This window comes from Jaculus jaculus, chromosome 2 (genome assembly GCF_020740685.1).
Source record: "Jaculus jaculus isolate mJacJac1 chromosome 2, mJacJac1.mat.Y.cur, whole genome shotgun sequence".
Classification (NCBI taxonomy): Eukaryota; Metazoa; Chordata; class Mammalia; order Rodentia; family Dipodidae; genus Jaculus; species Jaculus jaculus.
The window spans coordinates 58,718,516-58,733,625 of NC_059103.1; the positions used below are offsets into that span (position 1 = coordinate 58,718,516).

Consider the following 15,110-nt stretch of genomic DNA (forward strand, 5'->3'; position numbering starts at 1 on the left):
CCCTGAAAGCCTTACAGCTGGCCAGCAAGACAAATGTGCCAACTGGCACAACAGTGGCATGTCTGTTATGGGGGAAAACAACTTAACCAGGCATGGTGGTGCATGGCTTTAATCCCTGCACTCAAAAGGCAGACTGCCATGAGTTGAGGCAACCCTGAGACCACATAATAAATTCCAGGTCAGCCTGGGCTACAGAGACACTCTACCTCGCAAAACTACACAGACATACACAAAAAGATTCAATAGGGGAAAACAAATGTTCTCTGATTGGAGTAGAGGCCTGTTCCATGGGAGAGAATTCGTGTCTGGTACTGAAAACCTGGTCAAAACTCTGATTGAGGAGGTCATAAGCTCTAGGAAGGTGTAGTGGTTTGATTCAGGTGTCCCCCATAAACTTAGGTGTTCTGAATGCTAGGTTCCCAGCTGATAGAGATTTGGGAATTAACACCTCCTACAGGCATTATTATTGTTGGGGGCGGGCTTATGGGTATTATAGTCAGTTTCCCCTTGCCAGTGTTTGGCACACACCCCTGTTGCTATGGTCCACCTGATGTTGGCCTGGGAGTGATATCCATCTGCTAATGCCATCTTTATCCCCTGCCATAATGAAGTTTCCCTCTCAAGCCTGTAGGCCAAACTAAACCTCTTTTTTCCCATAAGCTGCTCTCGGTTGGGGGATTTCTACTAGCAATATGAACCTGACTGCAACAGTAAAGTGGTACCAGGAGTGGGGTTGCTGCTAGACACCTGACTGTGTGGCTTTGCCTTTTGGAGCGATTTTCAAGAGGACAGTTGCTGAGAAGATGGTACCATAGTTAAAGGTGCTGGCTTGCAAAGCCTACTGGTTTAGTTCAATTCCCCAGTACCCATGTAAAGCCAGATGCATAAAGTATTGGTTGCATTCATCTGGAGTTCATTTGCAGTGGCAAGAAGGCCTGATGCACCCATGTTCATTCATCTTCTCTTTCTCTTCCTTTTTCTCTTTCTCTCTTTTTCTCTTACACACACACATAATTTTTTTAAAAGAGGGATAAAGATGAATTAGAGAAACACACATACTGGAAAGAATGAAGTTAAGTCCTACATGTAAGCCTTACATTAAAGATATATCTGGAAGGTTAGATAAGAACAGAGCAGCCAGGCATGGTGGCGCACACCTTTAATCCCAGCACTGGGGAGGCAGAGGTAGGTGGATTACCATGAGTTTGAGGACACTCTGAGACTACATAGTGAATTCCAGGTCAGCCTCAGCTAGAGTGAAACCCTACCTTGAAAAACAAAACAAAAGATCCAAAGAACAGAGCAAAGATGAAACTACTTCTTTGTAGGAAGGAGGAAAAGACGGGGAAAAGGAGAGTCTTCTCAAGAAAGGTGTTGCAGTCAGGTTCACATTGCTGGTGAAAAACAGCCAACCAAGAACAACTTGTGGGAAAAAGGCTTATTTTCGCTTACAGACACGAGGGGAAGCTCCATGTTGCCAGGGGAAAATGATGGCATGAGCAGAGAGTAGACATCACCTCCTGGCCAACATCAGGTGGACAACAGAAGCAGGTGAGTGTGCCAAACAATGGCATGAGGAAACTGGCTATAATACCCATAAGCCCACCCCCAACAATACACTGCCTCTGGAAGGTGTTAATTCCCAAATCTCCATCAGCTGGGAACCTAGCATTCAGAATACCTAAGTTTATGGGGGACATGTGAATCAAACCACCACAGAAAGCAACACATGTGAAGACAAAGACTCAAAAACCCCAGGCAGCAGATTATAAATCTCTGCCCAGGGCTGAAGAAGCTGCTTAGCTAAACTACAGTAGGAATGTCAGTGGACCAGGGAGGTTTTCAAAAGAGGAACCTAGGAAGAATGGGTCACACATTTTCTAGGTGTCATAGACATGCATCTTAGACTTGTGGAAATTCAGAGCTAGAAAGAACCTAGAAAGAGTCTTCAACTAGGGTGGGCCCTGTAGGAAAATCAGCCCACACTAATGAAGGTATGACCTAGAGATGTGTTCAAGGTGCATGGCATGGGCCTCTGATCAGCCTCACTGAGAGCTAGACAATCTTGCATGCTTTAATCATCTAGGGTATCATGTCCTTTTATTCTTAAAGGAAGAGAAAGAGCCAATAAAGTGAGACAGAAGAGAAGAGAGTTAAGAAAAAGATAAGCCAACAGAAACCTAGGCTCAATCACTTGGAGTAGAAGAAGAAATCTGGCTTTTTGCCAAGCACCCAGGAGATTTCAAGGGTAACTAAGGCAGAAGGACCAAGAGAGCAAAGCTGATCATGAATCCAAACACAAACACAGAAGAGTCAGGAATGTAGCTTGGTGGTAGTATTTGTCTAGGTGCCGAGCCCTAGAGTCAATCTCTAGCATGGAAAAACAAAACACACACACACACACACACACACACACACACACACACACACATAAAAACATAAATATGGACAACAGAGCTGTGGCTAAAAAAAACTAAAGTCATCCCAGGAAAGAAGGGAGCTGCTCTGTCATCCTTTATGGTGACACTGATCATGACATCCTCACCAAGCAGTGAGATGACAAACCCCAGTCCTCATCACCTGGCACACCCTGACTTCCTCAGGAGGAAGGCGACTATTCTACATAAACAATAGGAACTACCTATGAAAGCATAGGGAGATGTGTGGTGTGGGGAAAGTGTACTACCACAAAGCCCTCTGACCCAAACCCTGCCTGTCTGCCTGAGCTTCCACACCCATCCATCCTATCCCTTGCAGTATGCACAGCACCTTCATAGCCTGCCGTGATTAGCTGCACACGATTTCACTGTGCACATGACTCAGGGCACAAATATCGGTTCATTCTTGTGTGCTTAGCAAGGAACTCAGGACTTCTCTATTATACAAATTGAACCTATGTATAAGGGCACCCAGCTTTCTTTGAAGCAGAAGGGAACAATCAGCACTTCGGAAATATACTCTGCTACAAAGACAGTGGCAGGTAAGCTCAGAGACACATGTTATCAGATTTCGCCTTGCCTCCAACCATGAGAGAAAGCTGCAGCTGCAGCTGGAAACCACAGCCTGCATTAGCTGTGTAAACAGCAACTTGGAAAGGAAAATGACCATAGGCCACACAGTAGTCTTGCAAAGCATCCATGTCCATCACTGACTGGAGTGTAGAAAAAAAAATACCAAACACTCAAAAAAATACTAAACAATCACATGCATATCAAATATTCACACACATTTCTATAAAATTTAAGTTATACATATGGCTTTGCTTACCTTCAAGAGTTGAGATTTTATATAAGGCTGATTCATAGGATAAAAACTCACTTAATATGAAAATATTTCATAAGATCCAAGAACTGGCATCTGTTTTCTAGAAATTTCACTAATGAAACAGGCAGAGAAAACTCAGAACTGTCCATCCTGTAAGGCTCGTGATCCCTGCCAATCATAGATCAGTTCAGGTGACAGTGGTATTAAGTAAGAAAAGACCTGTATGTCCTAAAAGCTAAGAAAATACAAGTTCTTCTTCTGCACCTGTTTGCAACCAGCAGGAAGCTATGATCACGGAGCTGCACATGACAGCCCTGTACTACGCACCACGTGCTGGGGAAGCACATGTCTGTCTCCAGCTAAGTTCACTGCTGTGTATATATTTTTAGCTTTGTATTAAGCTTTAAGGGTTGGGGAAATGGTTTGGTTGGAAAGAACACTTGCGCATACATGAGGATCTGAATTCAATCCCCAGCACCCACGTGAAAAACTGGGCATGGCCACATGCACACAGGTAACCCTAAAGATGGATAGAGACAGGAGGATTGCTGAGGCTCTGGTCATCCAGTGTAAATGGTGAGCTCCAGGTGAAAGACAAGACCCTCATAATAGGAGAAAAAGATGATGACATCAAATTAAAAGAGAGACTAATGGAAAGAGGGAGGGGATATGATGGAGAGCAAGCCAAGCTGTGAAGGGGAAAGTGGAGGAAGGGAGGGAAATATCATGGTTTATTGTCTGTAAGTACATAAGTTGTCAATAAAAAAACCTATTGAAAAAATTAAAAAGAAAAAAATTATACCTCAGTAAAGTTGATAGTCAAATTTTTAAAAAGAAAGAAAAAAGAAATAAGGTGAAAAAGCAAAAGAGGAGGATGTCCTCCCCTAGCCTTTGCAAACATGTGCACACAGTGCATGCATGTGCATTCATTCACATCATATACCACACACACACCACAACATACTATACATAAAATAAAGCTAGGCAAGCATATAATAAAAAATGTATATAATTTTGGCCTTTTCGAGAGATGGTCTCACTCTAGCCCATGCTGACCTGGAATTCGCTATTTAGTCTCAGGGTAGCCTCAATCTCATAGCAGTCCTCCAATCTTTGCCTTTCGAGTGCTGGGATTAAAGGTGTAAAGGTTTACACCACCACACCCAGCTTATATGAGATATGCTAATTCAAGGTGTATCATAAAACATACTATTGACTCTCTTATAAAAGCTTCTAGGAAACTAACCTGAGTAAGATCAGAATTTTTCAATTTTGAAGAAAGAGGGGAGAAATTTTAAAGACCTTTTAAAATGATGAATCAGCTTGTGCTTTGTTTCAGAAAGAACTGAAGGCAGGGCTAGAAAGAAGGCCCAGTGGTTGAAGGCACTTGCATGCAAAGCCTGACAGCCTAGGATAGATTCCCCAGTACCCACATAAAGCCAGATGCACAAAGTGGCGCATGACTCTGGAGTTCCTCTGCAGTGTCAGAGGCCCTGGCCCTATGCTACTCTTTTTCTCTTTCCCTCTCTCTCTCTCTCTGTCTACAAAATGAATAAAATATTTAAAAATAAGACAGGTAGGAGGATCGCCGTGAGTTTGAGGTCAGCCTAAGACTACGTCGTGAATTCTAGTTCAGTCTGGGATAGAGCAAGACCCTATCACAAAAAAAAAAATCAAAAAAATTAAGAAAAAATTAGATACCAGATTGATGAACTTTGTCTCTGGAATGATTCTTTCTTAATATCACTTAGTTTTTAAATGTACCTCTGTTAGTTTTTACTTTTTTTTTTTTTTTTTTTTTGAGGTAGGGTTGCACTCTAGCCCAGGCTGACCTGGAATTCACGATGTAGTCTCAGGGTGGCCTCAAACTCACAGTGATCTGCCTACTCTGCCTCCCAAAAGCTGGGATTAAAGGCATGCACTGCTACACCCAGAAATTTTTACCTTTTATAAGAAAAATTATATATGTACCTCTCACTAATAAAACTAAGAAGGTCCCCTTTATTCACAACATGCTCAAAAAATGATTCTACACCTACTGAGCCAGGGAGACATAAGGTTGCCCTCCTCCTTCCTTCCAACTTGGAGAGCCTAGCTGAGCTGAAAGCCAAGGCCCAGAGGTGGTCAGATAGAGAGAAAGATCCATGGGCTGGAGAGATGGCTTAGTGGTTAAGGCATTTGCCTGCAAAGCCAAAGGACCTTGGTTCAATTTCCCAGGACCCACATAAGCCAGATGCACAGTGGGGCACATGCGTCTGGAGTTCATTTGCAGTGGCTGGAGGCCCTGGCACACCCATTCTCCCCACCCCACCCCCACCGTCTTTCTCAAATAAATACATAAATAAATTTTTTAAAAAGTGATGCTACACAAAAGAAAAGAAAGAAAGAAGGAAGGAAGGAAGGAAGGCAAGCAGGCAGGCAGGCTATGGCTGGAGAGATGGCTCAGAGGTTAAAGGTACTTGCTTGCAATGCCTATGGCCTAGGCTCAATTCTGCTGTGCCCACACAGAGCCAGATGCACAATGTTACATATGTATCTTGAGCTTGTTTACAGGGCAGGAGGCCATATTCTTATATTTTCTCTCTCTCTCTCTCTCACGCACACAAATACAATTTTTTTTTTTCGAGGTAAGGTCTCACTCTAGCCCAGGCTGATCTGGAATTCACTCTGCACTTCAGGGTGACCTCGAACTCACGGCGATCCTCCTACCTCTGCCTCCTGAGTGCTGGGATTAAAGGCGTGCACCACCACACCCAACTCCAAACACAAATATTTTTTTAAAGACTAGCTCAGGCTCATTAAAGAGGCAGAATTAAAAAGTAAGTAAGTAGATGAGAAAAAAGACCTTGAAGACAGAACAAAACCAGTAGTGTACATTAAATTCTACCCCACCCACGCTGGAAGAATAATCATGGATAAGTCAGGAGGTCAAATTTGAGCCATACTCCAACAGTGAGTTTCACATTGCCTTCCAGTCTGGGGCAGCAAGAGGGCAGGGAACTGAGCATTCCCACCATTGGCACTCAGAGCACAGCCAGCAATGGACTCCACATGACCCTGTATAGTTATCACCTGGGCAGTGTACATGGCTCTGACTCCCCTAATCTCCTTTGAAAAAGATGTATGCTATTGTCATGGTGGGTCTTATCTCTGAGTCAGCCTTTAATAACATTTTTTCCCAGGAAGAAGACATAATGCATCATAAATGGCAATTTTTAATTGTTTTATATTTTATTTATTTGCACAGGAAAGAGAGAGAGAATGGGGCATACTAGGGTATGGTGATTAGAGTAAGATGTCCCCCATAAACTGAGGTGTTCTGAATGCTAGATTCCCAGCTGATGGAGATTTGGGAATTAACGCCTCCTGGAGGGAGTGTATTGTTGGGGGCGGGCTTATGGATGGTATAGCCAGTTTCCCCAAGCCAGTGTTTGGCACACTCTCCTGTTGCTATGATCCTCCTTATGTTGGCCAGGGGGTGATGTCCACCCTCTACTCATGCCATCATTTTCCCTGCCATTGTGAAGCTTCCCCTCGGGCCTGTAAGCCAAAATAAACCTTTTTCCCACAAGCTGCTCTTGGTTGGGTGATTTCTACCAGCAATGTGAACCTGACTGAAACACAGAGCCTCTTGCCACTGCAAATGAACTCCAGGAACTACAGGTGCATGTGACAACTTTGTGCATCTGGCTTCATATGGGTAAAAGGAAATCAAACCCAGGCTATCAGGCTCAGCAGGCAAACACCTGAACTCCTGAGCCATCTCTCCAGCTAGAAATAGCAATTTTGTTTTGTTCAATCTGATATCTGCACATTTTGAAATTCTAATTACTTGGACTTTTTCTAATTATAAGTACCATCATAACTGATATTCCTTTTTTGGCAGGAGGGGTTGAGGTAGGGTCTTGCTCTAGCCAAGGCTAACTTGGAATTCACTATGAAGTCTCATGTTGTACTTGAACTCACGGCAATCCTCCTACATCTGCCTTGCGAGTGCTAGGTTTAAAGGTGTGCACCACCACACCCGGCAACATTCTTTATGTGTAAATTTTTTTCTAGGCTTTAGATATAGAAATTATAAATTAAAAATAGAAATATTTACTTATAAAAAGCTCGGGCTGGAGAAATGGCTTAGCGGTTAAGCACTTGCCTGTGAAGCCTAAGGATCCTGGTTCAAGGCTCAATTCTCCAGAACCCACGTTAGCCAGATGCACAAGGGGGAGCACACATCTGGAGTTCGTTTGCAGTGGCCAGAGGCCCTGGCGTGCCCATTCTGTCTCTCTCTCTATCTGCCTCTTTCTCTCTCTCTGTCCGTCACTTTCAAATAAATAAAAATAAAAATAAAAAATTTAAAAAAATAAAAATTAAAAAATTAAAAAAAGCTCTATCTAAATATGCATCATCAAATTAGTTGCCAAATGATTATGTCAATTTTAAACCCCTCTGCACTGTATGTGTGACAATTTCACTGTGCCTTATCCAGCATGAATATTCTCTGATAGCTAATGTAATGACTTTGCCCTGTTGAGAATGCTGACTGGGCAGAAGTGTCGACATGTACACTTATGTACACTTTTCCAGCACAGACTTAGAATATCCATAGCCTTTCTGTGAGGGGCCTAAAGTAGATGTGTTTATGTCCATTTTATTATTTTATTTTGGGTTTTCCAAGGCAGGGTCTCCCTCCACTGCAGCCTCAGGCTGGCCTCAAACTCACAGACACCCTCTTACCTCAACCTCCTAAATGCTGGGACTAAAGGTGTGTACCATCACATGCAGCTTGGCCTCATGGTGGTTTGAATCAAGATGTTCCCCAAAAATTCACATGTTCTGAATGCTTGATCCCGCAGGTGGCACCATTTGAGAAGTGGAGCCTTTTTATATGAAGTAGATTGCTGAAAGTGGGCCTAACAATGTTATAGCCAGCCCCCCCTCCCCCACCGGAGCTTGGCTCACTCTCCTGCTACTGTTTTCCACCTGTTGTGGCAGAAATGATGTCCAGCTTCTGATTTCCCCTACCATCATGAAGCTTCCCCTCAAGACTGTAAGCTAAAATTTAAAAAAAAAAAATTTCCTCTCACCAGCTGCTTTTGGTCAAGTGCTTTGTCCCAGCAATGAGAACGTAACTAAAACACTCTCCATTTTAGCAATATAGAAAATGATTCATGGAAAATGCTAATAAAAATTTTTTAAAAAGTGAGAAATTTTGTTCAACAACACACATTTAATACTAAGTCATAAATGGAACCCAGAGTTCCTGAGTGCCCACCGTAATGGCCACAGCAGCAAATGAGTTTCTTCCATTATATACCCACCTGGACCAAGTGGCAGTAACAGCCTAGAACTCTACATTGAGATGGGATTGTGACCTGATCCAGGCTCAGCTACACACTAGGAGCTGTTAGAGGTCACCCACTGGCCATGTCCCCAGACTGCTTCTCAGTCATATATACATACATAGTTATACCTAAGTGACTGCAAAACCAAAACAAAACTATAAAAGTAACGCTAAGCAGAATGTTAACTTTACTGCACTCCATCATTATGCATAGTTGGGTCTTTGACATGAAAAGATATATTTAAATCTAATGAAAGTTTTATTTTGTTTATATGGCATTAAATTTTTTCTCAAATGTTGCTTGAAAAATCAAGAGCAAAATGGTTATGAAACTAAGAATAAGCTTAGCAATTAACATGTATGCATTTGTCAAAAATAGTTACCTGATTATCATATTTAAGAGACTGCGTCCCAACCAAAAACCGAATGGCATCTGTTTCTGCAGTTTGAGGTGTTAGAGCACGTGCCTGCAGAAGGAAAGAAAATGCATACACATTTACGAAGTTAGGCTTAATAAAGACAGAAAAGGCACTTTATTGCCTCTAATGTTGATGAAGGACAAGTCAGTACCGTGTTGGGAGGCAACTACACATGTGTTAACACAATTCTACTTCAAATTTGTTTATAAAATAACTGTAAGTGGGAACAAAATATAAGCAATAAAGATACAAATTATTTATACCACAATACTGAAGTTGTTTAATAAGGCCATTATTTCAGCAGTAAGTAGATGGTTCAACAAATTTACTTCATCAAATAAAACAACAAAAAAATGGCTTCCAATAATAGCAATATAGGTGGTTTAAAGCAACTTCCTTGCAGAGAACAACTAGAAACGCCAAACAAAATACCCTGGATCTGCCTCAAGACCTCAGAGCATGCACAGCAGAACAAATCCAGCATCTGGCTACCTCCCACCTACAGACAGTTGTCTGCAAAGTATGGCTGAAAGGCAGGGAGCTGTGACAGTTATGGGACTTGGGATGCAAGTGGCCAAAGTGAAGGGAGGGAGTGCAGGAGAATAGGCTGGCAAAGCATTCGCCCCACTGAGCCACAGCGACAGGTAAAGGAAGTGGGATGAGAGCAGCACACACACTGTCCATGTTCTCAGGTCTTGACCTCATGGAAGGGACTAAGCAGACCACTGATCCTAGGCTGTGAAGATCCAGCCTTGTGGTTTGAATATAAATAGTCCCACACAGGCTCAAGTGTTTGAAGACTCGGTCTCCAGGTGATGGTACTGTTCGGAAAAGTTATGAAACATTTAGGAAATGAAGCCTTACTGCAAGGAGTGATCTCTGGAGGTAGGCCCTGAGATTTTATAGCCTGGCCCCACTCTGTTTGCCCTTTGTTGAAATGTGACGAACTAACATGCTATCCTTCCCCACCATGAAACTTCCCCTTCAAAGTTGTAAGCTGAAATAAACCCTGTCCTCCATTAAGTTGCTTCTGGTCAAGTATTTGTTCACAAGTATATGAAAGTAGGGCTGGAGAGATGGCTTAGCAGTTAAGGTGCTTGCCTGCAAAGCCAAAGGACCCAGGTTCAATTCCCCAGGACCCACCTAAGGCAGATGCATAAGGTGTTGCATGTGTTTGGAATTCGTTTGCAAGAGCTGGAGGCTCTGGTGCGTCCATTTAAATAGAATTTAAAAAATTTAAAAATAAAAAATAATATTAAAGTAACTAATACACTAGTAATCTTCTACAAAAAGATAATATGCAAACTTATCATAAACCTAACTTCAATCAAAAATAGCCCTTCAGGAGCTGGAGAGAAGGCTCAGCACTTAAAAGTGCTTGCTTGCAAAGCCTGACAGCCCAGGTTCAATTCCTTAGTACCCACATAAAGCCAGATGCACGAAGTGGCACCTGTGTCTGGGTTTGACTGGCAAGAGGCCCTGTTGTGCCCATTCATATTCTCATATATTCTCTTCCTTTCTCAAGAAACAGAAAAGGACCTGAAAATTAAAATGGTCAGGTTCCCTGGAAAATGAGCCTTTGACATGTGAGCACCAAAATTTCTGGGGTGAATACTTGAGAAGCAATTCATAGGGAAAGGTGGAACTCATGACATCTGTAACAGAGGCTTGGCCACACTGATGGAGAGCTTGAGACTGGAAGGCCCTTCAAAGATGAGCTAAATTACCATTCCAACACCGCAGTTGTGAATTCAAATTGTACCTGGAGAAGGGTTTGACCTTGAGCAAAGTGGTTCTGCAGGTGAGCAAGATCCAACTGAAAACTATCAACAAACTTAGAGCTGCTGGATTTCTTGAAAGTGAACTCTAAGAGATACAAAAAAGCATAGGCTGCCATAACTAGACTTAATGCATTCAACAATTAAAAGGCAAATTTAAGAACTTCAGGTGATGAACTGGAAACTTTGAGAAGAAAAGATTACACAGTGGTTAGCAGAGCTGTGTGACTAGTACTACAAGTTTGTATATTTAAAGCTGCTCTCTTTTGTCCAGTGGCTTATTGGGACCCAGGTCAAGTCCTTATAATTTATGTTTTACTATTTGTGATAGGTGCAATTATGGCCCTATATTTATAAAATGCCTTTATCCTATTTCCAGAACATAGTACTAAATAACATACAAGGAGAAGGGATTGTGCAGGTTTACTTAAGCCTCTGAAGCTGGGGAGACAAGCAAGGAATCATATGGGCCCTTGAAACCACAAAACCTTCCTTAATTGTTGTAAAGGACATATGAAAACCCAACAAAAAATTGGAAGTGGCAGAGTTACATAGAAAAAACATAAATAAACTATTTTCACTTGCTCCTGGTTGGATGTGGTGGTACATTACTATAATCTTAGCATTTAAGAGGCTAAGGCAAGAGCATTTTGAGTTCAAGCCTAGCCTGGGCTAGGTAATAAGGCCTTAAATTTAAAATAAATAAATAAATAAAAGTTAAAGTTAAAAGAAATTACTAAATCCGGAGGTCCCACAGTTGTCTCATTATTAGTCTCCCATTAAGTTTTCTATAGATAATACCGCTGTTGTGTTGGGTCACTTTTCAGGGACGGGAAGGCCACTTTAACTAAAAACTTGCTCTTCACTGAGTGTGCAGATATTTATGGGTGACTGGAACAGTATGAAAGGCCTACTTTCTACCTGTCTCCCTCACCATCCCCAGCCTATATCTATAAGCTCTGGTGTAGAGATGCTGACTTGTGAGCAAGCTCTTCCTTCTCCTCTCACTAGCTCTGAAAAAATCCATTCATTTCCCCCAGCATTCCTTTTTCGGACACTTGTTTATCTATGGAAAGAGCTTCCAGACCTAAGTTCAGTAACAGCAGCTTAAGAAAGATTTGGGTAGGGCTGGAGAGATGGCTTAGTGGTTAAGGCACTTGCTTGTGAGGCCTAAGAACCCAGGTTCGATTCCCTAGTACCCATGTAAGCCAGATGCACAAGGTGGTACATGTATCTGGAATCATTTGCAGTAGCTAGAGGCCCTGGCACACCCATTATCTCTCTTACTTTCTCTCTCTCTCAAATAAATAAAAACAAACATTTCTTTAAAAAGAAAGAAAGAAAGAAAGAAAGAAAGAAAGAAAGAAAGAAAGAAAGAAAGAAAGAAAGACAGACAGACAGACAGACTTGGGTAGCCCTGAGGACTCAGACAGGATGGTGAATGAAGATCAAGGAAAGAGCCATGTGCCCAGAAGCATGGGTAGCTTTTAAAAGCAAAGATGCAGATGTTCCCCTGGAGCCGCCCCAAAGTGACAAAGACCTCCCAATGACTATATTTCAGCCCAGTAAGACTCATGTAGAGCTTCTGACTTCAAGATCTGTAAAATAATAAAATCATATTAAGCGTCCATATTTCTATGACTTTATTATGCCAGTGACACAAAACTACTCTCCCTCACACAGTTCATTCAATGTCTCCTGTTGGTCCACATCCTCTGTTCCCATACGAAGCTAGAAATGTGTGGAATGAATGTCTAACTTCCTCAGCTGCCACAGCTGAGTCCTAGATTTTTTTTATATTTTGTATTTCTTTCCTTGATTTCTTAAATCATTCCTTTCAAAATTAGTAAGAGAAACAGATTAACAGCTGGTTTCTGAGAAATCAGGCTGGAACAGAGCTAGAAGTCCCCTCCCCATGACTAGCTGCCATAGTACCATGTAGCCTCCTGGGAGAAAAAGCTTTGAATAGTCTTAAGCAGCAGCGGACCCTGAGAGCTATGCAACCAGCCAGTCAGGCAAGATGTTCACACCAATGCAATAGTGGCATGTCAGTTATGGGGATAATCAACAGCTCTCTGCTTCTCTGCTTAGATTTAGGGCCGACTCCCTAGAAGGGAATTCATGCCTGGTAGTGAAACCCTAATCAAAAGCCTATGACAGCTGGGTGTGACGGTGCACCCTTTTAATCCAAGCATTCGGGAAGCAGAGCTAGGAGGATTGCCTTGAGTTTGAGACCACCCTGAGACTAGAGTAAATTCCAGATCAGCCTGAGCTAAGGTGAGACCCTACCTCAAACAAACAAACAAACAAACAAACAAAAAAAGCCTATGGCTGGGAAGGTCATGAGCTCTAAAAGAGGGGATACTACTGTTGCTTGACTAAATAGATATGTTGTGCCCATTTCAAATTACCCTCTAAATATTTATGTTTATGCCCATAGATTAGTGCTGCTCTCACCATTAGTCAGAGAAGTTGCCTTTTATAGATGGCAGTGACTAGTAGGGAGACTCACAACTTACCAAAGTGCTGAGAAAATGTGATTGCTGAGTACTTAATACTAAATTAGACATCCACAGGCTGGAGAGATTGCTCAGCAGTTAAGGCGTTTGCCTGCAACGTCCAAGGACCCAGGTTCAATTCCTCAGGACCCACATATGCCACAAGCACAAAGTGGTACATGAATCTGGGTTTGTTTACAGTGGCTAAAGACCTTGGTGTGCCCCCCCGCCCGTGTCTCTCATCAATCTCTATGCTTAAATAAATTAAAAAATATAAATTAGACATCTATATCGCCCACTCCAAGGCATAGTGAACACTGTGATAAAGGGGACAGAAAGAATATAAGAGCCATGTCAGGCGTGGTGGCGCATGCCTTTAATCCCAGCACTCGGGAGGCAGAGGTAGGAGGACTGCTGTGAGTTCGAGGTCACCCTGAGACCACAGAGTGAATTCCAGGTCAGCTTGAGCTAGAGTGAGACCCTATCTGGAAAAACAAAACAACACAACAACAAGAATATAAGAGCCAGAGGATGGGAAGAAATGCTTTGGAACACTGTCTTCCAGATATGAAGTGATCATTGCATTCATAATCTCAAAGTAGCTACTGTCACCTATACAATGCCTATAAAATATTAGACCTATCAATATTCCATCATGTATGGTAGAGGAGGGCAAAAATTAAAGACATCAACATGATGTAGCTGGACAGAAGAAGTTCAATGGAAGGAGGAGAGGGGAGGGATGAACAAAAGAAGGTAGTGGAAGAGGATTATGATCAAAATACATTATGTATATGAATGAAAATTATCAACTCCAAAAAACTTGAAACAACAGCTCTTCTAAGCCAGGCATGGTGACACGTACCTTTAATCCAGCACTCAGGAGGCAGAGGTAGGAGGCTTGCAGTAAGTTCGAGGCCACCCTGAGACTACATAGTGAATTCCAGGTCAGCCTGAGCTAGAGTGAGACCCTACCTCGGAAAAAAAAAGGAAAGAAAACAGCTGTCCTGACTTTTCAGTCTTGTTTTGACACTGTTTCCAAATCTATAGCAAATTTTAGATATTAGAAAACACAATCACACTATGTTCTTACCCTTCTGCAAATATAAAGCAGCACAAAACCATAAACTGGAGGAAAAAAAGTGGGTCCCAGAGCAGCATACATGCTACTAAGATATGGAGAGAACACATCCATTCAACTGTTCAAAGCATCCTTAAGGCCCATGGCCATACTATTGTGCCCTCTACTGCAGATTGAATTTTCTTTGAAAGCTTTAAATCTATCTGGGAAACTAATGAATTCTTGCCAATAAAGAAATCATTTACAGGCTGGGGAGACAGCTCAGCAGTTAAGATGCTTGCCTATAAAGCCTAAGGACCATAGTTCGATTCCCCAGGATCCATGTAAGCCAGATGCACAAGGTGGCACATGTGTCTGGAGTTCTTTTGCAGTGGCTGGAAGCCCTGCATGCTCTCTATTTGCCTCTTCTCTCTCCTTCCCTCCCTCCCTCCCCCCACTCTCTCTCCCCCTCCCTTCTTCTCCCTCTCTCCCTCCCTCCCTCTCTCTCTCTCCCTCCCTCCCTCTCTCAAATAATGAAAAAGAAGAAATCTTCTACATATGCAAAAAATGAAGCATATCAGCAATTTCTCAGACCTCTGAACTCTTTTTTACTTAAATCCTTAGAAAACAATGACTCTAGGAAGAGGCAGCTGCCCAAGGCAAGGGCCAAGGTCCCCATTGGTGTCAAGAAAACAAGGGATAGGCTCTACCATCTTTTTTTGGAGGGGGTGGGGGGAGGGCTGGTTTCAGACT

The 15,110-nt window shown here is 42.4% G+C and overlaps 1 protein-coding gene across 1 annotated transcript in view; it reads right to left on the reverse strand.

The window, feature by feature from the left end:
• Positions 1 to 15,110, reverse strand: part of Eipr1 (EARP complex and GARP complex interacting protein 1) — a 187,866-nt gene that overhangs the window by 164,566 nt on the left and 8,190 nt on the right. The window contains exon 2 of the mRNA XM_004656528.2: positions 8,986 to 9,069. Within this exon, the coding sequence (XP_004656585.1) occupies positions 8,986 to 9,069 (84 nt within the window). The remainder of the gene's footprint in view (positions 1 to 8,985; positions 9,070 to 15,110) is intronic.